This window comes from Gorilla gorilla, chromosome 18, assembly GCF_029281585.2.
Source record: "Gorilla gorilla gorilla isolate KB3781 chromosome 18, NHGRI_mGorGor1-v2.1_pri, whole genome shotgun sequence".
In the NCBI taxonomy this organism is placed as follows: domain Eukaryota; kingdom Metazoa; phylum Chordata; class Mammalia; order Primates; family Hominidae; genus Gorilla; species Gorilla gorilla.
The window spans coordinates 101319325-101345871 of NC_073242.2; the positions used below are offsets into that span (position 1 = coordinate 101319325).

Consider the following 26547-nt stretch of genomic DNA (forward strand, 5'->3'; position numbering starts at 1 on the left):
GAGTAATCATTTTCCCCTAGCCTTAACCACTATTGACCTGAGCTCTCTTACCGCCTTAATTCTGGATTTTCTTCAGTGAGCTTATTTTCCTACCTTGCCTCTGGTGAACAAATAAAACACAAATAAAATGCAAACATGAGTTTCTTGGTGCTGTGCACCTTAATATTGCAGCTATTTCTATGAGCCTATTCCTAGATGCAGCTGACTACTGTCTAGAATTGTAAATGTTCGACAATATTGCTGGGAAAAGTTGCACACCTAGTTGAAGGTATTGCATAGTCTTTAGAAAACACCAGTTATGAGGAGAGACTTCTTCTGAGTTTGGAAAAGGTAAGCTAGAAAAGGTAAGCTAGGTTTAAACAGCCCTTGGGACCACAGGTATCTTCATTATGGTTGTGGGAATAATCATCACAGTCAACATCGGTTCTTTCTTCGGTGTCATGCTAATTCCTCGGCAACTTGTAAAGGCCCAAATAAGGACCTCTGCTTGGACAGCCTAAGCTGAGGAGCACCCTCCCTAAGAAAACGGCAAGCCACCAGAAGCCACTGTCTGAAAATTTCCACCCAGGTTTCTCCTAGATCACTTCATTTGCTAGAATGACATTGAGAGAAAAGCAAGAAAGGGGCAGTAAAGATAAAATTAATTTATTTGACTTCACAACTTCATGGGCCACACAGGGGCCCCACAGTCCTAGAAGCACAGCCTGTGGCAGTGGGCTGGGGAGGCCAATTCTCTGGACTGCCTGCTCCCTTGTCCAGAGCTGCCTTGAGCCAGGTCCCTCCTGACCCCATCATCCTGTTCCCATATGCAAGGGCTGCTCAGGTCCACCTGCAATAAACCCAGGCCTGCCTCTGGCAGCAAGGACAGGGCCTCGTGGGTGGCAGCAGCACTGGTCCTCGTGGCTGTGGGTGTGCGTGGGTGGGTAGGTAGGTGGGGAGGAGGGCAGGCAGGAGGGTGTGGTTCAGTGCAGAGAGCTGCTGTTCTGCTCTTCAAAGGCCATCTTGCCCAGAAGCTGGCTGTCCAACTCCACCCCACTTACAGGCAGCTGGAAGAAGTTCATTTCAGCTGCTAAGGCTGCCATGGCAGAAGGGTCCTGGCCAAACTGAGCTCGCAACATCATGTCCATTTTCTCCAGCCTCCTCTTGAGCCGCTTGGCCTCTCGCTCTCGGATGAGCCGGGCCTGCCGCTTTTCCGGGGTTTCATTGGCCCGCTTCAGTCTCATGGCCTCCCGATCCCGCTGCAGCCGGCGTGCCCGCTGCTCGTCTGTCTCCTGCATGCGCTGCAAGCGCTTGGCTTCACGGTCCCTCATGCGCCTCACCTCCCGCTCCTCGGGGGTCTCATTGTCCCGCCGGCTCTTCTTGGCCGTGCGCTCTCGTTCCAGCCGCTGCAGCCGTACTTCCAAAGGCTCATTCTGTCGACGTAGGGCCCACTTGCGTACACTGGGAGTCTGGGCTTCCAGCAGTTTACGGTAGGCAGCACAGTTGTTGCACACAAGCAGAATTCCAGCAGGGTACACTGGAGGACTAAAGGCAATATCCTTCCCCTCAGCACTGGAGGGGCCCTCATTGTGGACTGTGGGTAGGGATTCCATATTTAGTACTTCAGGAAGTTTCTCACTGGAAAGGAAACATTTTGGATGGTTAGTGTTTCCTTCTAGCAAGAGTCGGGACTCCAGCCCTGCCTTATTCTTTTCCTATGAGGCCAGTGGCTCCATGCTCACCACAAGGGGTCAGTTTGAATGCTTGGTGGACCTCTTCTACTGCTCCATCCCTTCTCTTCGCGTGAGAGTTGTCTACCAACTTTTTTTTTTTTTTTGAGACAGAGTCTTGCTCTGTCACCCAGGCTGGAGTGCAACGGCGCAATCTCGGCTCACTGCAACCTCCGCCTCCTAGGTTCAAGCCATTCTCCTGCCTCAGCCTCCTGAGGGATTACAGGTGCACGCCACCACGCCCGGCTAATTTTTGTATTTTTAGTAGAGACGGGGTTTCACCACATTGGTCAGGCTGGTCTCAAACTCCTGACCTTGTGATCCACCCGCCTCGGCCTCCCAAAGTGCTGGGATTACAGGCGTGAGCCACTGTGCCCGGCCGGGTGTCTACCAACTCTAAAAGCCCATCTGGAGTTAACTGAGCCACCTGCCACAGCAATGCACCAGAAATCAGACAAACCCTTGGTGTTTTCACTCAAGCCAGAATAATGGTTTTGATAAGAGCTTTGCAGGGGCAGTCCTGCTGTGGGAATGGAGGCTCCTGGAGGTGGAGACCTCCTTCAGGCAAGGTGCAGACCACCAACTCACCTCCTTCCCTCACACTACCTGCATGCAAAGGCAGACTCTGCACTGTACACTAGACAAACGGGACAAGGACCCAACGTTCCAGTCTTCCTAGGACACGATGGAGACTGCATCCTCATGCCAGGGTCCTCTCTACCCTATAACTTCTTTCTCCATGCTTTATCATGAGTGTTCTTGGAACTGCCTACATCTCTTTCTAGTTGAAGATATTCTGATGGGAAAATAAATGGGAATTCATTTTCCTTTGGGGCTATGTGAGGGAAAAGGCATGTTTCCTAGCCTTCTTACTTATACTTCCAAGGAGCATGCATCAGCTGCCTTTGCATTACCTATTTCTAGCCTTCGCTTTGACTTCAGAAAGCAGAACTCACACCCAGTAATTTGCTCCCAGCACAACAGGGATAAGTGCCCAGCTGACCTGTTAAAAGTGGCATGGCTGGTGAACCGGGCTCCACACACAGCACAGTTAGATCGCTGGTCCTCCGAGTGGATTAAGAGGTGGCGACCCAATGACCCCGGGGAGCTAAGGGCCCGGCCACAGACAGGACACATGTAGCTCTTGGCGCTCACCACTGCTGCAGTGTGCTGTAAAACAGAGCCTTGATCTGTCAGTCTTGCGCTACCTCCAGGACAATCTGCACCCACTTAGAAATGACTTTTGGGAAATGTCCCCTTTCTTTAGTCTCAGAATAAGGAACTTCCAAGTATTCTGTTTAGCCCCTAGAAAAGTCAGTCTCTTACATTAGAGGCCCTGGCCATTTAGACCACTGCTTAGATTTCATTAGCTTGAGCTCTGCCTACGTTCTGGGACATGTGGCTGACTTAAGGAACAGTGGGGGCCAGGCACAGTGGCTCATGCCTGTAATCCCAACACTTTGGGAGGCCAAGGCAGGTGGATCACGAGGTCAGGAGTTCAAGACCAGCCTGGCCAATATGGTGAAACCCCATCTCTACTAAAAATACAAAAATTAGCCCGGTGTGGGGGCAGACGCCTGTAGTCCCAGCTACTTGGGAAGCTGAGGCAAGAGAATCGCTTGAACCTGAGAGGCGGAGTTCACAGTGAGCCAAGATCACACCACTGCACTCCAGCCTAGGTAATACAGCGAAATTCTTTCTCAAAAACAAAACAACAACAACAACAGTGGGGCGCCAGAGCCCTCTTCAGAGCCTAAGAGGAATTCATGTCTCGGATAATTTCTCTCTGTCTCCCTGGCTCACACTGTGCAGGTACAAATACGTGTTAAGGGAACAATAAAGGCCAAATCTAGAAGCTGGCCTGGAATACTGGTATGCAGCAGGTATTTATATCTTGCTTTCTCAATCTTTTCAAGATAGTCTTCTGAAGAAATACTTGTCCTCATGAACCAACTATCTTTATGGTACAGCCCAGGCTGCCATGTGTGCTGATGCCTTGTCAACACCGACCAGGAGGTACAGGTGCCCTGTGATTGGATCATGGTAAAAAGAACACAAAAGTCTGGTATTCGGATCCCCTGGTTCACACTAATTTTTAACATACCATTTGTGTTAACTAATTTTTTTTTTTAAGACACGTCTCGTTTTGTCACCCAGGCTGGAGTGCAGTGGCATAATCTCAGCTCATTGCAGCCTCCGCCTCCCAGGTTCAAGCCATTCTCCTGCCTCAGCTTCCCGAGTAGCTGGGATTATAGGCGTGCGCCACCACACCTGGATAATTTTTTTTGTATTTTATTAGAGACAGGGTTTCACCATGTTGGCCAGGCTGGTCTCAAACTCCTGACCTCAAGTGATCCGCCCACCTTGGCCTCCCAAGGTGCTGGGATTACAGGCGTGAGCCACTGCGCCTGGCCCATGTTAACTAATTTTCTTTTCTTTAACACAAAGCCCTCATTATTAGTATACATTAGTTTCTATTTCACTATTTAAAATATACATTAAATAATTTAGAAAAAAAATCACTTAATTTTCACAGTGTGTCTGCCCAGAAACCCAGAACGTGTTTATCTAATATATCTCATTTATTTTCTAAAATGTTGGAAGCTTGGAGCAGAATCTCTTTTTTTTTTTTTTTTAATACAGTCTCACTCTGTCACCCTAGCTGAAGCATGATCACTGCAGCCTCAACCTCCTAGGCTCAAGCTATCCTCCCACATCAGTCTTCCAAGTAACTGGTACTACAGGTGCAAGCCACCATGCCCAACTAATTAAAAAAAAAAATTTTGTAGAGCTGGGGTCTTGCTATGTTGCCTAGGCTGGTCTTGAACTCCTGAGGTTAAGCAATCCTCCCCACTTCAGCCTCTCAAAGTGCTGGAATTCTGGGTGTGAGCCACCACACCTGGCTTTGGGCTGAATTTTTTTTTTTCTTTTTGAGACAGAGTCTAACTCTGTCACCCAGGCTGGAGTGTAATTGCGTGATCTTGGCTCACTGCGACCTCCGCCTACTGGGTTCAAGCAATTCTCCTATGACAGCATCCCGAGTAGCTGGGACTACAGGCGCATGCCACCACACCTGGCTAATATTTGTATTTTTGGTAGAGACAGGGTTTCGCCATGTTGGCCAGGATGGTCTCGAACTCCTGACTTCAAGTGATCTACCCGCCTCGGCTTCCCAAAGTGCTGGGATTACAGGCATGAGCCACTGCGCCCAGCCTCCCTAAGACGAATCTTAATAGAAGCAACAACCCAAGACTCCTTCAGGAGCCAGAGAGAGACAAAGGCCAAACCAGGATCTGGGCTACAGACAAGCTGCCCACACTTGTGTTCCAGAGCACACAGCTCCCCGATCCATACCTGGTACACATGAGCGATCAACTGCTCCCGGCTCCCGCAGTCTAGCTGGCAGAGGGGACACTGGCAGAGTTCAAGCAAGGGGTCAGAATTCAAATTCCCTGTGACCTGTGATTCAACAAATAGGCAACTCATTAGGACTCTTTACTCATCTCTTCCCTGCCCCAGCTTTTTAAACAGGGTATCCTGTTAAAAGGAACCCAGACTGATGGCGCATGTTATTCTTAGCTTCCCTTTGTGGGCTGAAGGAAACAGTAATAGTTGAGAGGGAATTATGGCTTTCAGCCATGAGGACACAGGATTGCCTCAGAGAGAGCCAATCGATTTTTTTCCCTGAAGATAAACTCTGCAGACAGGGGTAGCGTTTTTCCTGTCATGTTCCTTTCAGGAATCCTCAGGGCACAAGTTAGTGAGAAGGTGGCACTCCAGGTGACACCTTGACTTAGATTTGCAAGCACATTCAAGAGTCCACCTTGGGAAGTCAGCTTTCTACTTCAACAAAGTTTCTCTCCTGTCTGGAAAGACGTGGGGAGCTGCAGGAAAGAGAGCTGTGCACAGGCGCAGTGATTCGTGGATGGAAAAGGAAAGCTGAGTGTGGCGAGAACTGAGAGTCTGAGGTGTGGGTTCTGGTGCCATGAAGGAAGAGGCCTCCCGTGCAGGCCCAGGAGACCATCAGAGGCAAGACTGTGCCACAGGGGTGAGCAGCATCAGGGCAGGCAGAAGGGTAGGGCATTGCTGGACCTGGACCCAGGGGCCATTGTCACTTGCCTCGTGCTCTACCACTTCGTTCCCACCAACAGGCTGTTCTGTATTTTCTAACTCTTTCTCCACTTTGACCACCCCTCCATCTTCCTCTGATGTGTGGGAAGAGACTTCATCTTGTGTCGTCTCCTCTTCATCACCCTCACTGTCACCTGGAACACACAAACTGGTCACTTGTTCTGATTTTTGCATGAATACATCCTGAGCTGCTCTCCACCCTGGAGTTGGCAGTTACAATAGAAAACATGTTCAGATCTTCCATAATATAGTTTATATAGTTTTGTTGGGTACATATTATGTCAAGTGGAAACCAACTATAGCTGTCATTTGTTATGCCATATACACGTAAAGGGAAGATGTGAAGCAAAACTGCATTGGAAATGGTTATCGTGCCCTCTACATGATTATAAAAATAATCTTTCTGACTCATGGTTTTCAAATATCTCACACTTCAAATCACACCTCCCCAAGCACCTTACACTGGGCCCATTCCCACTGTACACCACCTCTGACTTACCAACACTTTCCACTGATTTCGCCATGAGCCCCCTGCACAACTTCTCCACGGTGTCACTATACTATTCTACTCTGAACCCCACTAATCTCTTCTTTCCCAGCAAACCTCAAGGCACACTTACAGAAACATCAAGTTTTTCTTCCCTCTTACCAGCAATGGAAGCAGTAGTAAATGAGTTTGAAATGATGTCACTTTATGGGGAAAGGGCTGCTCATTACAGTGGAAAAATTAGCACAGCAACCAACCTCAGGCACTTTGCAGTGGTATCCGACTCACTAGGTTCTTACTCTACTATTGTAACATGGCATTCTAAACTAAGTAAGTCCATTGTTTCTGTTGATTATTTGGATTATCTGATGGGTAACCGAATGCATTAAGTGGAAGGAACGGGCCATTCTTTAGGATGAAATGTAATTTCTTGTGACTAACATAGGAATTGAGTTTGTTTTAGTTTTAGGGGTAGGATGTGGCTATGAGGAGGTCTGCCTGTGGCTGGGGAGTCTGCAAGGTTTATGTGAGCTGATTTTTCTTCTCTATTACTTATAAAATAGAAAATGAAAACAGATCAGAGAAACAAATAACGAATGTAGTTCTTTCTGAAAGGGAAAAAATAAAGTGCTAGTACCTTGAAGATCACAAGAAGTAGCCAAGCCTAGGGAAGCTGTCACACTGCAGCCCTATCTTAACCCCACCTGGATCCTGGACTTCTGGGCCTGATGTGAGCAAGAGAGAAATATAGGGCAGAGTCTCACCAGGCTGTCCGCAAGAAACTCAGATTTCCTAGCTAACAGTGTGCCTGTCTTCTCTACTACCCTTGCATAATATCTAAATCCACCAGTATGTGAGCAACATATTTCCCTTCTTCCTGGGCAAAACTAGTTATATTCCCTTTCTTCATGAGAAGGTCTAACCAAATCATCTGCTAGTAGTTACATGTGTCCTTATTAGATAGATACTCCAGGCAACTGGTGGACTGGATTTGGGGCCTGGAAAGAGCTATGGTTTGTGTGTCTTATTTCCTAGCCCAAAGCTCCTTTCATTTGAATCCAACTCAATAATGAAGGATTGGCACAGATTACATCATACCATGTTTTCTCCCCAGCTTATCTGAAATACTTGTAAACTTTATATAATATAAAGTGATATATCAAACATATTTTTGTAATTTTGCAATAATCCAAATATATCTTGCTACTAGAAAAATTTTTTAAAAATGTGTACTGTCTAGAGGGATAGTACATCCTTCAGAATGGAAAACTATTAGATGTTTGCAGATATTGTAATTCCCACCTGCTACTCAAGAAAGTGGTGGCTTCCATAGGTTTTCCAGACATGTTTGGGTTCATTTTTCTGTGCCCGAGCAATTAATTGCTAAATTATTTTATGTTGTTGATGTTGCTTAATTATTAGCTTGGGTGGAAACAAGTTCCTAGAAGGTTGCAGAGTCCTCTCTCCATTTTTACCCAACCCAGCCTCAAATGTGGTGAAAAATTGGAAAAGTCATTCTGAATTCATACTAATAATAACCAATATCAAATGGATGAGGTGGGGAAAGTGCTGAAATCTTCCTAGGAAAACACATCTCAAGACGTGTTTGTTCAGACAGGTCACAGGACAGACAGACAATCCATGAGGCTCAACTTGTAACAGCTACTGTCGTAACCACAGGGATCTTCTTAGGGAATTGGTATGGGAAGACCTTGACGTTTGCGTTTTATACAGTGCATAACCTCATTACTAAGCAAATCTTCTTGTTTAACATTAAAACTGGGCCTTCAAGCAAGGTTTCATTAATGCCACCCTTATATTTTATTGATTACAAATACATAGATCCTAGGAGACAGGGATTTTTTTTCTTTTCATTTGACCTAACCCAGGGACTGCTTGAGCACTATTTATTCCTATATCCTTGCCTATCACAACCAACAAACCTATCTGTATGTGGCACTGTGCCAAGTACTGTAGTCCATAAGTTAAAAATATATATATCGGCCAGGTGCAGTGGCTCACGCCTGTAATCCCAGCACTTTGGGAGGCCGAGGTGAGTGGATCGCCTGAGGTCAGGAGTTCAATACCAGCCTGACCAACATGGAGAAACCCCGTCTCTACTAAAAATACAAAATTAGCTGGGCATGGTGGTGTATGCCTGCAATCCCAGCTACTCAGGAGCCTGAGGCAGGAGAATCGCTTGAACCTGGGAGGTGGAGGTTGCAGTGAGCTGAGATCATGCCATTGCACTCCAGCCTGGGCAACAAGAGCGAAACTCTGTCACAAAAAAAAAAAAAAAAAAAAAATTATATATATATAAATAAAATGCCAAACCTGTCCTCTTTTTCTGGATAAACACATGCCCACACACCTTAGACCACCTTTGGGGACAATGAGGATCCACATATCTCCTTTTTCATGTCTTTCTCCCAACCCCCATGCACAATCCCCAGAGCACACACACTCTGATAATTCTTCTCCCATTGCCCTGAGTCATTACCAGAAGGTGCAGAACTCACTGCTACTGGAGTCCTGATCTCTTAGTTGTTGGATAGCTTGTCGCTGACTGCCAAGGTCTCCAGGAAAATCAGTTTTCATCATCGCCTGGCGGGCTTGCTCTTCTAGCCCAGCAAATACTTGATCCCCTGGTGGTCACAAGGAAAAATAGTCAGGCCACCAGCTGGGCAGCATATCCCCAGGCAAGCTGGTTGGAAGGTCAGACCATTCAAAGGTAGGAGACAGGCAGGTACCCTGTGGTGGAGTCATTCATCTCCAAGTCAGCTTGCTGCCTCCAACAGCTTCTGGGTGCAGCTGCTCTTCCTGGGCAGTAAGCCAGATGCTCTAGAAAGCATCACTTGCTCCTCTTAAATCCTCCTAGTCTTGACTCCTTTCAAAAGGTGATCAACTGCTACTTCACAAATGTAACTGCAGACTCTCAAATCCATTTACAACCTTCCATCAGGATTGGGAAGATAGAGGCAAGAAGGGGCAAAGTGATGGGATGAAGACAGGGCAACAAATCTGGGCCAAGTCTCTGTACCTTAATGTATTAGCATTATGGTCTTGACTCAGTATCTTATCTCTGACTATAAACAAGTGCTTCAAATCATCCTTCTAAATAACAGTCTCTCTAACCCCATCTTTCATCCACTCTTCTTCCAAAACGTACCCTGGAAGTTCTTCCTTGACTTTCTTTATAATGTTTATCATAATTAGCCATGAGAAAATTAACAACTGGTTGAATAGTGGACTAGAAGAAGAATAGATATGAACTCACTTCTGCAGAAGAACAAACTTCCTGAAACACACTGCTAATTTACAACAAATAATATTCATGTAGTCTTCTTGGTCCAGTTTTTTTTTTTTTTTGAGAGAGAGTCTCACTCTGTCACCCAGGCTGGAGTACAGTGCTGGCACCCGCCTCCATGCCCAGCTAATTTTTTTGTATTTTTTAGTAGAGACGGGGTTTCACTGTGTTAGCCAGGATGGTCTCAATCTCCTGACCTCATGATCCGCCCGCCTCGGCCTCCCAAAGTGCTGGGATTACAGGCGTGAGCCACCATGCCCGGCCAGTCCAGTTTTTTTTTAAATGTAGTATCCCAAAGCCCCAGGCCTATCCTTGATTTTGCATTTACTTCTCATGAACTCTGCTTGGGATCCATGAGGCTACTGAAGAGTTAGTATACTAAGTGCCCTTTTATTTCCAGGAGACCAGGCATAAGGAGAAAAGAGAGTTGGGTTTCCTGAGGTTTCTATTATCTCAGTCAGAGTAGAAACTACAGTCCCCATTCACCAGCCAGCAAGAGGGAATAATAAAAAGCCCTAGTGAAATGTCTGACAATAGCCAGGCCCTTTCTTGCTGAAGATAGAAAGGAAAGTACGCAGGCATACAGGCTCAGGTTCTGAGATAGGATACAGTGATGTGGGAGGAACTAAATGGTGAGCTGACCTGCACTCCTAGACCTTGGGCAGTGAAAGACTTGATGTGGAGTAGGCTTCATGTGATCCCCTTAGTCATTCATTCAGCAAACATTCATTGGGCATCTATTATATGCCAGCTACCAAACACTAATAATAGTTTGACACTCGCAAGCTCCAGGCTCTATGGTAAGTGTTTTGTAGTTATCACCTCACCTTAATTCTCTGCAAAACTCTGTGTGGTAGGTATTACTATCTATATTTACTTAGGAGAAAACTAAGGTTAACGGTGGAACCAAGTATTCAAACCCAGATCTAACTCTAATGTCCTTTTTCTTTTTTTTTTCTTTTTGAAACAGGGTTTCATTCTCTCCTCCAGGCTAGAGTGCAGTGGTGTGATCATGGCTTACTCCAGTCTCAACCTCGCAGTCTCAAGCAATCCTCCCACCTCAGCTTCCAGAGTAGCTGGGACTACAGGTGTGCACCATCATGCCTGGCAATATTTTTATTTTTTGTATAGACAGGGTCTCACTGTGTTGTCCAGGCTGATCTGCAACTCCTGCTCTCAAGGGATCCCCCTACCTCGACCTCCTAAAGTGTTGGAATTACAGGTGTGAGTCACTGCGCCCAGCCTAATGTCTATATTCCTTAACTGCCTTCTAATAGAGATGTAATTAGAAGGTTAGAAGCTTCCTCAGATGGTTTTGCTGAAAACAAACTCTTATCTCTGTGTGAGAATGGCTCTGATCCTAGTGTTAGTGTTTCCTTCATACCATGAGAAACGGATACATACAACTCAAATAGCAAAATTATGTTATCAGGGCCAGTATATGATCAAAAGACAAATGATGGTTCTGATACCACATCATAAGTTATCATGCTTGGATTACAGTAACTAACATTATGGCTATTATGACTCATACTGTGATTGGGAATGGAGGTGGTTCATGTTAAAGTGTACTCTTAGCTACATATCCCTCAAGGAAAGGAAAAATAAGCTGTTTTAAGTCCATCTTCGCAATATCCAAGATGACACACTGGATATAAATTACTGGGTAGAGAAAAAAAAAAAAATGAATTCGATGGGGGAGTACTTCCTTGTCCCTTTGCAGAAGTGAAATACTTAATTTCTCCATGCTGGTTACACTGCACCAAGACCAGGGCCAATTGGTACTTTCCTTTTTTTTTTTTTTTTTAATATGAGACAGAGTCTCAGGCTGGAGTGCAGGGGCGTGATCTTGGCTCACTGCAGCCTCTGCTTCCTGTGTTCAAGAGATTCTCCTGCCTTAGCCTCCTGAGTAGCAGGGATTACAAGTGCCCAGTACCACGCCTGGCTAATTTTTGTATTTTTAGTAGAGATGGGGTTTCACCATGTTGGCCAGGCTGGTCTTGAACTCCTGACCTCAAGTGATCCTCCTGCCTCGGCCTCCCAAAGTGCTGGGATTACAAGCATGAGCCACTGTGCCTGGCCAAGGGCCAACTGTAATAGTTATTGAATTCTTTGGGGTAGGTGCATGTTTTCAGACCTAGGAGCTATGGGCAGACATAGCACTAAGGAACAAGTTACGTACTAGCATATAATTACCAAGGGGAAGACCTTTCTCATCAGTGATACTTCTGGTCTCCAAAGAAACTTAGAAACCAGCTAGATTTAGAACATACTAAGAATAAACATTCTATCCTCTTTCTTGGATTCACCATTGGATTAGTAAAAAGACACCTAAAAGGATATGTACCTTTCGAGATGAGTCAGTAATTCAGTTTCGTCTCCAAATTGAGCTCAAAAGTTATTTTTTTCTATTGATGTTGTCTAAATATTGAGGCTTTCATGGAAAGAGAGAGAGTCTGTTCAACACAACTTGCCTATCTAGGACTCTTAGGCAATTTCACCTGGTGTAACCGGGAGAAGTTAATTCTGTCACTCCTTTTTGGCAATTTGGAAAGAAAAGCTTGTGTTCTTATATTTTAGTCTATTCCTGACTTGGGAAAAAGAATAAAGGTGAACTTTATTCCTCAGAACTATTCCTATTTTAAACATCACCATAAAGCAAAATATATCAAAACCATAAAAAATAAGCAATTTTAGCAGACCTCATAAGATATGTGAATTATCTTCCAGTAGTTACTATTTACCTAATCTCCAAATAAAATTGTCCAGAATTATCCCTTCATAAGAAGGCAGTGAGACTTGCTAAAAGCATGTCATGTTAACTGCCGTATAATGTCTAATGTGATCTATGGAGATACTAGTGATTAAGAAGTGTTACAGAACTGCCTATTTTTATAATATTAGAATTATTATTCCCTTCTGTCTTGAGACCTCTGGAGTAGGTTTAAAAAAATCCTCTGGTCCCTAGATATTAATGTAGGGCAGCCATCTTATTTAATATGTGTATTTATTTGTCTATTAATAGCTAAGAGTCAACTACATTCTCACAATAAAAACCAAGGTGTTCTCTCTCCTTTTATTTTTGGATACAAAATCAAGAAAATACTGTTTGTCTGCAACTTGGTTAAGGTTTTTTTTTTTTGAAACAGAGTTTTTCGCTCTGTCACCCAGGCTGGAGTGCAATGGCGCAATCTCGGCTTGCTGCAACCTCCACCTCCTGAGTTCAAGCGATTCTCCTGCCTCAGCTTCCCAAGTAGTTGGGATTACAGGCAAGCACCACCACGCCCGGCTAATTTTGTATTTTTAGTAGAGACGGGTTTTCTCCATGTTGGTCAGGCTGGTCTCGAACTCCCAACCTCAGGTGATCCACCCACCTTGGCCTCCCAAAGTGGTGGGATTACAGGAGTGAGCCACCGCGCCCGGCCTGGTTAAGGTTTTTCAGACCAGATGAGAACAAGGCCATGTAAGCAAGTTTGGAGAACAGATGAGAGGAATGAGATGAAAGTTATTAGAAAGGTAAAGATTTTACAGTTCTCTCTTGGGTCCTTGGTGCAGTTAAACAAATGTAATTTCAAACTGACTACAATTAAGTAAAGCAGCTGGAACATTCTTTAAGAGAGCAGACAGGCTGGGCGCGGTGGCTCACGCCTGTAATCCCAGTACTTTGGAAGGCCAAGGGGGTTAGATCATGAGGTTAGGAGATCGAGACCATCCTGGCTAACACGGTGAAACCCCATCTCTACTAAAAATACAAAAACATTAGCCGGCGTGGTGGCGGGCGCCTGTAGTCCCAGCTACTCGGGAGGCTGAGGCAGGAGAATGGAGTGAACTCAGGAGGTGGAGCTTGCAGTGAGCCGAGATCACGCCAGTGCACTCCAGCCTGGGCGACAGAGCGAGACTCCGTCTCAAAAAAAAGAAAAAAAAGAGAGCAGATATCCAGTTCAGGAAAAATGAGCTAGTATTGCGAGTGAGGAGCTTAGGATTCCATTTCTAGCTGACAGTCTTTGTAATCCACGGTGCTATCGAAAGTGGGGAACATAGCCATTTACTTCACGAGGATGCTAACAGAATAAATAAAAACTAAGCAAGTTGTGCTTTTTATAGGAGAAAGGACTTCAAAGGCTTTTATTCCTCCTTCTCTTTGTAAAGCTTTTAGTTGAAGTTGAAAGTTTTAAGTCACTCATGTGTTTTACAATCTGAAAGCAAAAGTCTCTCAAGTAAAAGAGGTTTTCATTTGCTTAGTGGTTTGGTTAGTTCAAACACACTAAATGAAAGTGTACGACACACTGTATTTTCAACCTTTCTACAAGTAGTTGACAGAAATGTGTACTCAGGGCTGGGCGAGGGCTCATGCCTGTAATCCCAGTAATTTGGGAGGCTGAGGTGGGCAGATCACTTGAGATCAGGAGTTTGAGACCACCCTGGCCAACATGGCATAACCCTGTCTCTACTAAAAATACAAAAATTAGCTGGGCATGGTGATGAACGCAAGTAATCCCTGCTACTTGGGAGGCTGAGGCAGGAGAATTGCTTGAACCTGGGAGGTGGGGGTTGCAGTGAGCCGAGATCATGCCACTGCACTCTAGCCTGGGCGACTGAGCAGGATGCCGTCTCAAAAAAACAAAACTGTACTCAGAAGGGGTAAAATGGGGAAGGAGGTAGGGAGAAGGTCTAACACAGAGTTCAGCCCATCAGCAGTTTTTCCATAACTAATAACAATTTTGGGCTTTTATTTCAAAAGCTCTGTAACGAGTCTATTAATGAAGTGAAGTGGGCAAAATACAAGAGTCTAACTAGATATTTCTGAGGAAAGGATCATGCCAGTGATTTAGACATAAAAACAGTCCTGATAAAAACCCAGCAAGTGCCAAAGCAGCTGCCCACTGGCTTCTAATGTGGATCCATCAAATGTTGCTGGGTTACAGCAGTGGGATTCTTTTTTAAAAATATATATATATTTTTTGAGATAGGGTTTTGGTCTGTCACCCAGGCTGGAGTGCAGTGCTGCAATCATAGCTCATTGCAACCTTGGACTCCCAGGCTCAAACAATCCTCTCACCTCAACCTCCTAAAGTATTGGGATTACAGGCATGAGCACTGTGCCTGGCTAATTTTTAAATTTTTTGTAGAAATCAGGTCCCACTATTTTGCTCAAGCTGGTCTCGAACTCCTGGCCTGAAGCAATTCTCCTGTCTCAGACTCCCAAAGTGCTCAGATTACAGGTGTGAGCGACCATGCCTGGCTGGAATTCTTTTTTTTTTTTTTTTGAGATGGGAGTTTTGCTCTTGTTGCCCAGGCTGGAGTGCAATGGCGCGACCTTGGCTCACTGCAACCTCCATCTCCCAGGTCAGAGCGATTCTCCTGCCTTAGGCTCCCGAGTAGCTGGGATTACAGGCACCCGCCACCATGCCCAGCTAATTTTTATATTTTTTTAGTAGAGGCAGGGTTTCACCAAGTTGGCCAGGCTAGTCTTGAACTCCTGACCTCAGGTGATCCACCTGCCTCGGCCTCCCAAAGTGCTGGGATTACAGGCATGAGCCACTGAGCCCGACCTGGGAATTCTTAATATATCCCTTTAGGTGGCCTATTAGTTTCATGCCACACAATCTTCGTCTTCCCAGAAGGCAGATCTAATGAAGCTCAGCCGTTACTCTGCTCAAGTGTCAATTAACTTTTATATTTAAGCAAAGCTTAATGCAGACTTTCCTGCCCCCCAGACCTTGAGTCCATTTCATTTACTTTATTTTGTGTATTTATTTTTTTGAGACCAAGTCTCATTCTGTCGTCCAGGCTGGAGTCCAGTGGCGTGATCTCGGCTCACTGCAACCTTTGCCTCCTGGGTTCAAGCAATCCTCCTGCCTCAGCCCCCCAAGTAGCTAGGATTACAGGCGTGTGTCACCATGCCCAGCTATTTTTTGGATTTTAGTGGAGACAGGGTTTTGCCATGTTGGCCAGGCTGGTCTTGAATTCCTGACCTCAAGTGATCTGCCTGCCTCAGCCTCCAAAAGTGCTGAGATGACAGGTATGAGCCACCACGCTAGGCCCCATTTCATTTACTTTTAATAGACAAGCAGCATTAAATTAAATATATTTAGTTGGTTCTATTTCAGTGCAAGGTGATAGGAGACTCACATGGTCAGAAAATGAAATTACCTATTTCTACTTGTCACTATTGCCATACGCAATGAAAAGATGATCTTTTGAAAAGGGTAGGGTCAGCTTCAGTTCCCAAATAACAAATAAATAGAAGGTCCTCTGAAACTAGCAAATCTCAGTTTTTCTTTTTTAGTCAAGCTTAGTGTATCACCTGAGAAGCCTTCATGGCTCCCTGACCAAATGCGTCACTGAAAACAGCCCCTCCCTGGGGGTCTGCTCTTTAGTTGTAGCTGAACATCTGTGCTCACAGCCCCGCAGTAAAGGCCCTTGTAATGGCCACCTCCAAAGAGCCTGCAAAGTCCCACCTACTCCACCTCAAAACAATGTTCTTTCGCTTGACTCTGTAACTTCATTTATGCAACTGTGGATGTGTGATATTCTCCCCACCTCCATGGCCTGTTTTTCCATCTGTTTTTCTTTTTTTCCTTTTTTTTGAGATGGAGTCTCACTCCGTCGCCCAGGCTGGAGTGCAGTGGTGTGATCTTGGCTCACTGCAACCTCTGCTTCCCAGGCTCAAGTGATTCTCCTGTGTTAGTCTCCCGAGTAGCTGGGATTATAGGCATGCGCCACCATGCCCAGCTAATTTTTTTTTTTTTTTTTTTTTTGAGATGGAGTCTTGCTCTGTCACCCAGGCTGGAGCGCAGTGGTGCGATCTCGGCTCACTGCAAGCTCCGCCTCCCAGGTTCACACCATTCTCCTGCCTCAGCCTCCTGAGTAGCTGGGACTACAGGCACCCACCACCACGCCCGGCTAATTTTTTGTTTGTTTGTTTTGTATTTTTAGTAGAGACGGGGTTACACCGTGTTAGCCAGGATGGTCTCGATCTCCTGACCTCGTGATCCGCCAGCCTCGGCCTCCCGAAGTGCTGGGATTACAGGCGTGAGCCACCATGCCTGGCGCTAATTTTTATATTTTTAGTAGAGACAGGGTTTCACCATGTTGTCCAGGGTGGTCTCAAACTCCTGACCTCAGGTGATCCGCCCACCTTGGCCTCCCAAAGTGCTGGGATTACAAGCGTGAGTTATCACGCCTAGCCTCCGTCTATTTTTCAACTCCATTACTAGCTCATCTTGGCTTTGACTATGGTGCAGGGAGATGGAGCTTATGGATATATGCTACGTGGGCATAGACATTGGCCACACAAGCCTGAAGTGGCTCCCCTGGCCTTACTACAATCACACCATCACCCCACCAGCTACTTTCCTCAAATCTAAGCAGGCTCTTGGACAGATGGCTTTTGTAGGTGAACACCCAACTCCTATACTTGCCTTGTTTGTGAACCTATCATTTCTACTAAGAGTACCTTTCCAGATGCCTTCTTGGGGTCACACTTGTGTCTTTTTATTTATTTATTTTTTTGAGACGGGGTCTTGCTCTGTTGCCCAGGCTAGAGTGCAGTGGCACTATCTCGGCTCACTGCAACCTCTGCCTCCCGAGTTCAAGTGATTCTCCTGCCTCAGCCTCCCGAGTAGCTGGGATTACAGGCACCTGCCACTGCACCCGGCTAATTTTTGTATTTTTAGTAGAGATGGGGTTTCAACATCTTGGCCAGGCTGGTCTCAAACTCCTGACCTCATGATCCACCTGCCTCGGCCTCCCAAAGTGCTGGGATTACAGGCGTGCACCACCTGTGCCCGGTCACTTGTGTCTTTTATCAACCAGAGAGGAGAAACAATCCTAAAACCCTGTGATGGATGGCCTATGCTAAAATACTTCATTTTTTTCTTTCTCTTTTTCTTTTTTTGTTTTTGGAGACAGGATCTCACTCCGATGCCCAGGCTGGAGTGCAGTGGCATGATCTCAGCTCTCTCAGCTCACTGCAGCCTCGACCTTTTGGGTTCAAGCGATCCTCCCACCTCTGTCTCCCAAGTAGCTGGCGCTACAGGTGTGTGCCACCTCGCCCAGCTAATTTTTGTATTTTTGGTACAGATGGAGTTTTGCCTTGTTGCCCAGGCTGCACTCAAACTCCTGGCCTCAAGTTATCCTGCGGTGGCCTCCCAAAGTGTTGGGATTACAGGCATGAGCCACCGAGCTCGGCTAAAGATACTTCATTTTATCTTCCTTGACAATCGTCACATGCAAGCCCACTGCATTTTGCTGTTTTAGCAGCAATTTCTAAATCTTCCCTAAACCACTCATCTGTGTATTAAGTAGCCTTTGCACATCCCCATTCCAGAATATACTCCTAGAAGCATCCAACTCGTTCCATTTTACACTTTTCCAGGACTTAAATAGAAGAAAGAATGGTATATGGAGGTTTGCTATTGTAATCTCATTAATGTATAAAATATCAAAACCCTCTTAATTCCTCTGTTTATACTATTTTGTCTTCTACTCTTGAAGTAACCCAGTAAGATTCAGATAAAGTGCATAGTGCCTGGGATATAGTTTTTTGGTTTTTGTTTGTTTGTTTGAGACGGGGTCTCACTCTGGCACCCAGACTGGAGTGCAGTGGCATAATCTTGGCTCACTGCAGCCTCAACTTCCCAGGCTCCAGCCATCCTCCCACCTCAGCCTTCTGAGTAGCTGGGACTATAGATGTATGCCCCCAGGCCTAGTTTTTTTTGTATTTTTTTGTAAAAACAGGGTTTTGCCATGTTGCTCAGGCTGGTCTCGAACTCTTGGGCTCATGCAATCCTCCTGCCTTGGCCTCCCAAAGTGTTGGGATTACAGTGGTGAGCCACTGCGCCCAGCCTATATAGTATGTTTTTAAGAAATTTTAGTTATCTTGTCAATTACTTGACTAATCTGTCCTCTCCAACGTAGGGTTTTAGCCAGCTGCAGTGGCTCATGCCTATAATCCCAGCACTTAGGGAGGCTGAGGTGGGTAGGTCACTTGAGCTCAGGAGTTCAAGACCAGCCTGGGCAACATGGTGAAACCCCGTCTCTACAAAAAATACAAATATTTAGCCGGGCGTGGTGGCATGCACCTGTAGTCCCAGCTACTTGGGAGGCTGAGGTGGGAGGATCGCTTGAGCCCAGGAGGTCAAGGTTGCAGTGAGCTAAGATCACACCACTGCACTCCAGCCTGGGCAACAGAGCAACACCCCATCTCAAAAAAAAATTATATATATTATATAAAAAATAAAAAATATATAAATACATATATGTATATATATTTTATATATATATATACACACACATATATATAGGTTTTTTGTTTTTTACAAGCTTTTCATCTGTTATACCTCTGAATTCTCTTCAAATGTTGCTGCACTTTACTCAAACAGTTCATAATAATAGGGAACTATTTGTCTTTTTTTTTTTTTTTTTGATGGAGTCTATGTTTGCCCAGGCTGGAGTCAGTGACACGATCTTGGCTCACTGCAACCTCCACCTCCCAGGTTCAAGTGATTCTCCTGCCTCAGCCTCCCAAGTAGAGTAGCTGGGATTATAGGCGCCTGCCACCACGCCTGGTTAATTTTTTTTGTATTTTTAGTGGAGATGAGTTTTTTGCCACGTTGGCCAGACTGGTCTCCAACTCCTTACCCCAGGTGATATGGCCCACCTCGGCCTCCCAAAGTGCTGGGATTACAGGCACAAGCCACCGCGCCCGGCCACTATTTGTCTTTTTAACGAACATTTGGGTGGGAATGATTATCTTCCCAGATAATAGAAAAATGGCTAATTATCTCAAATCTGCGTAGATATTAATGTCAATTTAAGAAGGCACTTTTTGAACACCTTCTATGAGTAGTGCTAGAAGTAAAGAGGAAATATAAGGAAATACATACGGCACATAGTCTCTGCCTTCTAGAAGTTTACTATGCAATTACTGAAATAAAATATGCAACAGGTGCGGTGGCTCATGCCTGTAATCCCAGCACTGTGGGAGCCCGAGGTGGCCAGATCACCTGAGGTCAGGAGTTCAAGGCCAGCCTCGCCAACATGGTGAAACCCCGTCTCTACTAAAAATACAAAAAAATTAGCTGGGCATGGTGGCGAGCACCTTAATCCCAGCTACTCGGCAGGCTGCGGCAGGAGAATTGCTTGAACCCAGGAGGCCGATGTTGCAGAGATCACACTGCTACACTCCAGCCTGGGTGACAGAGCGAGACTCTGTCTCAAAAAAAAAAAAAAAAAAAAAAAAGCAAAGAAAAACATGCATGTGACACTGCTGAAAACAACACAAGGTAATAGTGTATACTTGGCCTTCTGGTTTCTAGCCTCTCCCTCTTGTGATCCATCCCACAAATTGCTTCATAGTACCAAAACACTGTATTCTAAATGTCACTCCCCTCTCCCTGCTTAAAAACCTTCAGTAGTTCCCTACGGACTATAGAATGAACTTTGAACTTGGCCTGGCATTCAGGCTTCCACGTGTAGAGTTAAGCATCTCTAACCTCACATCTTCTGACTTTTGAACAAATGAGACCTCTGCTTCATATAAAGTCTCCTTGTCCTCTGAACATGTGGATTCCTGCTTCTGTCTTTGCTCACTTCACTTTCCCTACCTGATGTTCCCTCTCCCTGCCTCTTGTTTTTTAATTTTTTTTTTCAAATCCATTTTCTACCCTCTAAGGCCCAGTTCAGGCGCATGGTCTAGAGGCTTTTCCATTAAGCATTCCCCTTGCTACTTCAGTCCACTGAGCTCTGTTAACTTCCTTCCTCCGAACTTCTGTAGTACATACAGTCTGCAGCATCTGTTTGGCAATTGGCATATACTATCATTCATATTTATATATCTGAGGTTACAATACGGTCTTATAGATCTTATATTGGTTTACAGCCCTGACATCTAGCACAAGGATCTGCAGAGAGTAGGTATCCTATAACTGTCTGTTAACGTGATATTAAAGATATATCAAGTGTACATACCCCTAAGATAGGTTTCCAACACCTCCCCCAGCAACCAGACACACTTTAAATCCACCATTTCCAACATTTTTAACCCTTTTTCTTTCTTTCTTTTTTTCTCTTCTGCTCAGCAAACTGTGTTTCACATTTAAACTTTTCTTCTTCACAAATTAGCGTGAGCTTCTCCCCTAAATTCAGGTTACTCTTCCATTCCACCCCTTAGCATTCCCAGGTTCCAGAAGACAAAGCCCGATACTCACAGTGAACTTTATTTGGATTTGTCTGTTTCCGACGGGACATGTTTCCCTGATGCAAGAGCTCTGGTCTTTCCCAGTTTCACGACTGGATATGTTACTACCTCCTTGCAAGATGCTAACCTGCAATAAAAAAGGTTATTGTTAGCACATGTCATTTTCCCCAGCAGTTACACAAAATTTAAAGATAAAATGTCCTTAAAAAACAGCTCCTGAGCATATAAAACTCACCAGTTATAAATAACTGAACTAATGAAAGAAAGAAATGAATAAATCTCTAGCCTAACGTCAAGGTCCCAGAAAGTTTAAGAGGGGACTCCCTCAGAGGACTTAGAGAATTATACTCTAAATCCATCTTTGGAATCCAGAATACTGTTAAGTGATCACGATCAAGGTCACAGGATAAAAGAGGAAGTAAAACTCAGGCATCCAGGGTTAGAAGTACTGTGGGCTCAAGGGGATAACTCCCATGAATTGCAAAAGGAAGCAAAAGGAAGCCAAAGAGGGTGGCAGCTCACATGTCACATGCCCACTGGAAGTCAAGCCCTGCAGTCTACACCAGCGGATTTTTCATGATGTTATCTTGCCTAGAGGTAGCAAAGGCATCACATCCCTGCGAGACAGAAAATGTCTCAAATAGGCATCTGTAAATGAGAACAGCATGGGAAATAAAGCCTCTATCTGGTGATACAGGCGCAATGCTATGCTGCACTGTGAATGACATGGCACTCAGCAAATCAAACTTCTAATGTTGAAGACGGGCTCTCACCAGAAAAGACAGATGCCATCCACATTGATGAGTACTAATTCAACACCCCAGTGTGGAATACCACCTGGCCCTCCTCACACATTCCAGAGAGGTGGTCAAAGTTAATAACTTTAGAGGCTCTTCTCAATCTAGCCTCTGGGTAGCAAAGAGAACAGTGGGAGGAATAAAGAGAAAAGTTCCCCAAACGAAAAATGCTGCCAAGACATGCATCTGCTCCCCACCCCATATAGGAAGGGATATATACGTAAGCCTGAAGGTTCCTGATTAACTACAGAAAGAGTGCCCCAGCCTTAAGCATTGTTAGAGAATCTGAGATGGATTAGTATCGATAGCTGTGTCATTTTCTTAGAAAGATAGAGTGAATAAAGACATAGAATAAAAAGGGATTGTCTTTCCTACCAAAGACAGGAATATGGATCTGGTCACACTCTTAGGTTTTCTTTCAGTTCCTGCCTTCTTGAGTTATACTCACATTGAATAAGCAAACATAAAATCATAGTTTATTGCCTTAAGAGGAGTTATGGGAGACTACTGCTAGCTATACTTTGTACTCCAGTTAATGAAGACTCACCTCCTGTTATGCCAACTAACTCCTCTATGTAGCTAGAAGGACCTCAAACCTATAATCAGATCCTGCCTCCCCTTACCAAAAGAAGAAAGAAACCGCAAATGGCAAAGACAGGCCTCCACAGGAAGTGGCAAAGGAAGCAGCTTTCAGGCAGTCTTCTAGCATATCTGCATATCAAACACAGTTCTTTTTCAGACCTTTAATTAAAAACAAAACAAAACAAAACTCTAAATGTATACAATAAAAATAAATTTAAACTATTTAGAGGGCAATATACTGAGTGCTGATAGTGTATGTTCTCTAAGTTTTGTGTATGTCAGTTTTTTCTAATCAAGTAGTTGTTTTATTCATGGAAGCAGTGAATGAATATCACACTTTGGATTTCCTATATGTGTGTGGAATCACCAAGTGGAAAGGTAATGAAATGCAGGCTCTATTAATATTTTTAAAAATATGGCCAGGCACCGTGGCTCACGCCTGTAATCCCAACACTTTGGGAGGCCAAGGCAGGCAGATCACTTGAGGCCAGGAGTTTGAGACCAGCCTGGCCAATATGGTGAAACCTCTAATAAAAATACAAAAATTAGCTGGGCATGGTGGTGTACACCTGTAAATTCCAGCTACTCAGGAAGCTGAGGCATGAGAATCGCTTGAACCTGGGGAGGGGAGGTTGCAGTGAGCTGGGATGGAGGCACTACACTGCAGCTTGGGCAACAGAGTGAGACTCCATCTCAAAAAAAGATAAAAAAACTGCCATGGGCGGTGGCTCTCGCCTGTAATCCCAGCACTTTGGGAGGCTGAGGCGGGTGGATCACCTGAGGTCGGGAGTTTGAGAACAGCCTGGCCAACATGGTGAAACGCCGTCTCCACTAAAAATACAAAAACTAGCTGGGCGTGGTGATGCATGTCTGTAATCTCAGCTACTCAGGAGATTGAGGCAGGAGAATTGCTTGAACCCGGGAGGCGGAGGTTGCAGTGAGCCAAGAACGCACCACTGCACTCCAGCCTGGGCGACAGAACGAGACTCCGTCTCAAAAAAAAAAAAAAAAGGATAAATAAAAATTTAAAAAAATAAAATATACTCCTCTAATGTGATAATCTATTGAGGCTAAATATATATACATACTCTATTATAGAAGAAAAAACAGAATCTTGACTAATTTTTATATTTTCTGTCTTCAAGATCAGAAACTGAAACTGTAAGATAAAGGTAATAAAGTCCCTTCTGAAGGAAGGCCAAATAATTTGAACCAGGCAACATTTCAATATTAAAGCTCCAAGTCAAAAGACAGAGATGAGTGTCTGCGTATTTAAATCAGCAGTGCCCGCTGCATCTTATAATCCTCCTAGTGGCCAAATGGGGAACTGACCAGATGGTACCCAATGGGACTTCACACCTGAGTGATCAAGAGAAAAATAAGCAATTACAGTCCCCTCCCACACAACGAAACGAAAATAATAACAAAAACACCCACAAAAACAAGCCTGTGGGGTCATGGGCTGTTGAAAATCAATAAGTAAATAAATAAATGGCGCTGAAAGGACACTCTTGACCACAAAGCAAGATCTCAGAGGCCAGATGACTATTTTATAGGCAGTTAAAGCTAATAAAACCGAGACATACAGCCCTAAAGGTCACTCATTTTGTTTTACTTTTAACACTGCCTCAATTTCCAAGCCAAAACCTGAAACCAAACCAAACCAAAAATGTAAATAGATAGCTGCCTGAACATGGGCTGGAAAGACAGGTAAACGGTGAGATTCAGGTCTAAAGGGATTCCATTTTAAAAGGAAAGCAGTTCTGTCTGTCTTCAGAGCAAGGTTAAGAGTCCTCGGGAAGGTGCAATGTCTCCCCTGAACACTGTCTCTGCTCTCCCACAGGTATTAGGTTGCAGCGTCTAGGGCACACCACAGACTTTAGCAAGAAAAAAAACGAGTGGAAATCTCAGTTTGATGAAAAGAGAGTGCGTTCCCACCTCCAGCTCTGGTGCAGTTCCCACGGAGCAAAGCAAACTCGACTGAATCCAAGTGATCTGTATCTGCCAAAAAGGAGAGGACAAGAAAGCTGGTCACTTAGCCGCCTGGCTGTTCACCTGACCCCTAGGGTTGGGTCTGGGGCGTGTGTCTAATCAGCCGAGATGGTCCCTCTGCTTCTTCAAGCATGAGCCCAGGTAAATTCCCAGGAATTACCAGACAAGAGCCTGACAAGAGCCGGAGGTCTTCCAAGGCGGCTCAGACAAACCCTTAGACAACACAATCTCCGAAATCTAAATTTAGAAGCTTTTCTGCGAGACCCAGACGCGGGGACTGATACCCCCCGGTCTGCACGCCCACGCCCATCCTCCCCTCCCCCAGCTCCACCCAAGGCTGTCAGACGCCGGGGCCGTCCCCGCGGGGGCCCGAGGAGGCGGGGTGCCCTCGGCCCGCGCGAAAGCCCCCCGGCCCCGCACCCCGCGCCCCGCGCCCGAGAGCGCCAAGGGGCAGCAGGAGGAGCGGCCGGGGAGGAATTGGGGTTGGAAGCGGGGAGGGTGAGCCCGGGCTGCCCCCCCAGGCCGGAGCTGGCCCCCGGCCCTCTCCCCAGCGCAGACAAAAGGACCAACAGCCGGCGGCCGCGAGGGGGCGAGGAGCCCGCATCCCCAGCCCGGACCCGGAGGGAGGGCTCGGGGGTCTTTTTACCCGGCGCCTCGGCGCTGCGCTGCGCTCTGGGTCCCTGGGCCCCGCCTCCGGACAGACGGACCGCCGGACAATGGACCCGGGACCTCAGCCCAAGCCAGCCGGGCCGGGGCGCTCCGGGACTGGGCCCCGGCGAGCGGAAGGGGCTCCGGGCCGAGCCGAGCCGGTGGCGGGGAGCCGAGGGGCGGCGCTGCAGACGGACAAAGCCAACAGCAGACAGACAGACGGAGGGGGAAAAAGATGGCGACGCGGGCGGCGGGAGCGCGCGGCTCGCGCACCCGCAGCTAGTGAGGCGCGTGCACGAGCCTCCCTCTCCCCCTCCCCCGCGCCGGCCAGGTCCCCCTCCCCGCGGCCCGGCGCGCGCCCGGCGCTGTGGGCGGGGCCTGAGGAGAGGGGCTCTGGAGAGGAGGGGCTCCGGGGAGCGCCCAATCCCGGGCGCCCGAGAGAGGCTCGCCCGCGTTCCAGGGCTCCGGAACCCCTCGCCCATTCCCAGGTCTTTCTCTGGCTGTCTCAGCCGCTCAGCTCCCCCAGACCTTCCTGGACGTGTAAACGCCACCCTACCCAGCCCCGATCCTGGTTTCTTACCCCACCATCGAGTTCAGCCACAAAACCCACATCCCCCAACCACAGCTCCGCCGCAGGCACCCCACTCTCCTTAGCCCGGATCCCCACCACCGTCACAAACCCTCTTCGCCTCATTCCCCCACGCTTCGCGGTGGCTTCGGCTCCCGAGGCTTTGAATGTAACCACGGGCCTTGGTGGGAGGGGCCAAGTTCAGCTGTCAGAACCTCAGAGCTGGGAAATCTTGAGATTTCTTTTGAGTATTTAATTTTCTGACATGATTCTCAGCTGATAAAATAACATTGGCTGCAGACCCAGGGGCAGGGAAACTTGTGGCACTGTTGCCACGTGAGGGATGTTTGGGGGCAATGGAGAACCGTTGGACCTTTTTTTTTTTTTTTTTGAGACAGAGTCTTGCTCTGTCACCCAGGCTGCAATGCAATGGCGCGATCTTGGCTCACTGCAACCTCCGCCTCCCAGGTTCAAGCGATTCTCGTGCTTCAGCCTCCCGAGTAGCTGGGACTACAGGCATGCACCACCACACCCAGCTAATTTTTGTATTTTTAGTAGACGGGGTTTCACCATGTTGGCCAGGCTGGTCCCGAACTCCTGACCTCAGGTGATCCGCCCGCCTCGGCCTCTCAAAGTTCTGGGATTACAGGCGTAAACCACTGTGCCCGGCCTGGTTGGACGCACTTCTAGTCAAACACCTCCTCCTGTCCACGTCCTTCTCTCTCCCAGTTCCTGTTGCCTTCTTTTCTTCCTCTCTTCTAGAATGCCTGAGCCTGCCCTGACATCGCTTACCTGGAGAAGCAGGGAATGCAGAGGAAAGAAGATGAGATCTGGTATTAGAAGATCTGGCTTTGAGCCCCAGCTCTGCCACCCACCAGCCTGTTGACTTTGGGCAAGTCACTTCCCTGTTCTGAGCCTCTGCTTCCTAAGATGTCAAATGGATAATGATGCAATAATTCCTGGCCTTTACTCTCCGAGGGTTGTTGTGCCAGTTAAGTAAAACAAATGGCTAAAAGCGTCATGCAAATGTTTTTCGTGATTACCGGCTGCACAAAGGCAGGGCTAACGAGGATGCTGACATTTGCTGATAAAGTGACAAGTCCTGGTATTTGCATAGAACATT

The 26547-nt window shown here is 46.3% G+C and overlaps 1 protein-coding gene across 12 annotated transcripts; it reads right to left on the minus strand.

The window, feature by feature from the left end:
• Positions 1-629: 629 nt before the first annotated feature.
• On the minus strand, positions 630-25600 carry ZNF821 (zinc finger protein 821). 12 transcript variants are annotated; one of them, XM_063700316.1, is made up of 9 exons: positions 25537-25594; positions 24155-24217; positions 22258-22375; positions 20848-20964; positions 8847-8972; positions 5829-5974; positions 5064-5168; positions 2713-2879; positions 630-1617 (listed from the first exon to the last, which is right to left on the minus strand). In XM_063700316.1, exons 4-9 carry the CDS (start codon positions 20885-20887, stop codon positions 963-965), a joined length of 1239 nt encoding a protein of 412 aa, XP_063556386.1. In that variant the 5' UTR covers positions 20888-20964; positions 22258-22375; positions 24155-24217; positions 25537-25594; the 3' UTR covers positions 630-962. The 12 variants fall into 12 exon arrangements, with proteins under 12 accessions (XP_063556386.1, XP_055222404.1, XP_030858689.1 ...); XM_055366429.2 differs by having other exon boundaries at positions 25437-25568; XM_031002829.3 differs by lacking the exon at positions 25537-25594 and adding an exon at positions 24855-25002 and having other exon boundaries at positions 22258-22345.
• Between the last annotated feature and the right edge of the window lie 947 nt (positions 25601-26547).

Coding starts and splice junctions, on each gene's coding strand:
- ZNF821 (XM_004057960.5), bottom strand. CDS start 20,887: ATGTCCCGTCGGAAACAGACAAATCCAAATAAAGTTCACT. Junction 5,975..8,846: donor AGATCAGGACTCCAGTAGCA/GTGAGTTCTGCA, acceptor TGTGTGTTCCAG/GTGACAGTGAGGGTGATGAA. Junction 5,169..5,828: donor ACGAAGTGGTAGAGCACGAG/GCAAGTGACAAT, acceptor GTTGAATCACAG/GTCACAGGGAATTTGAATTC.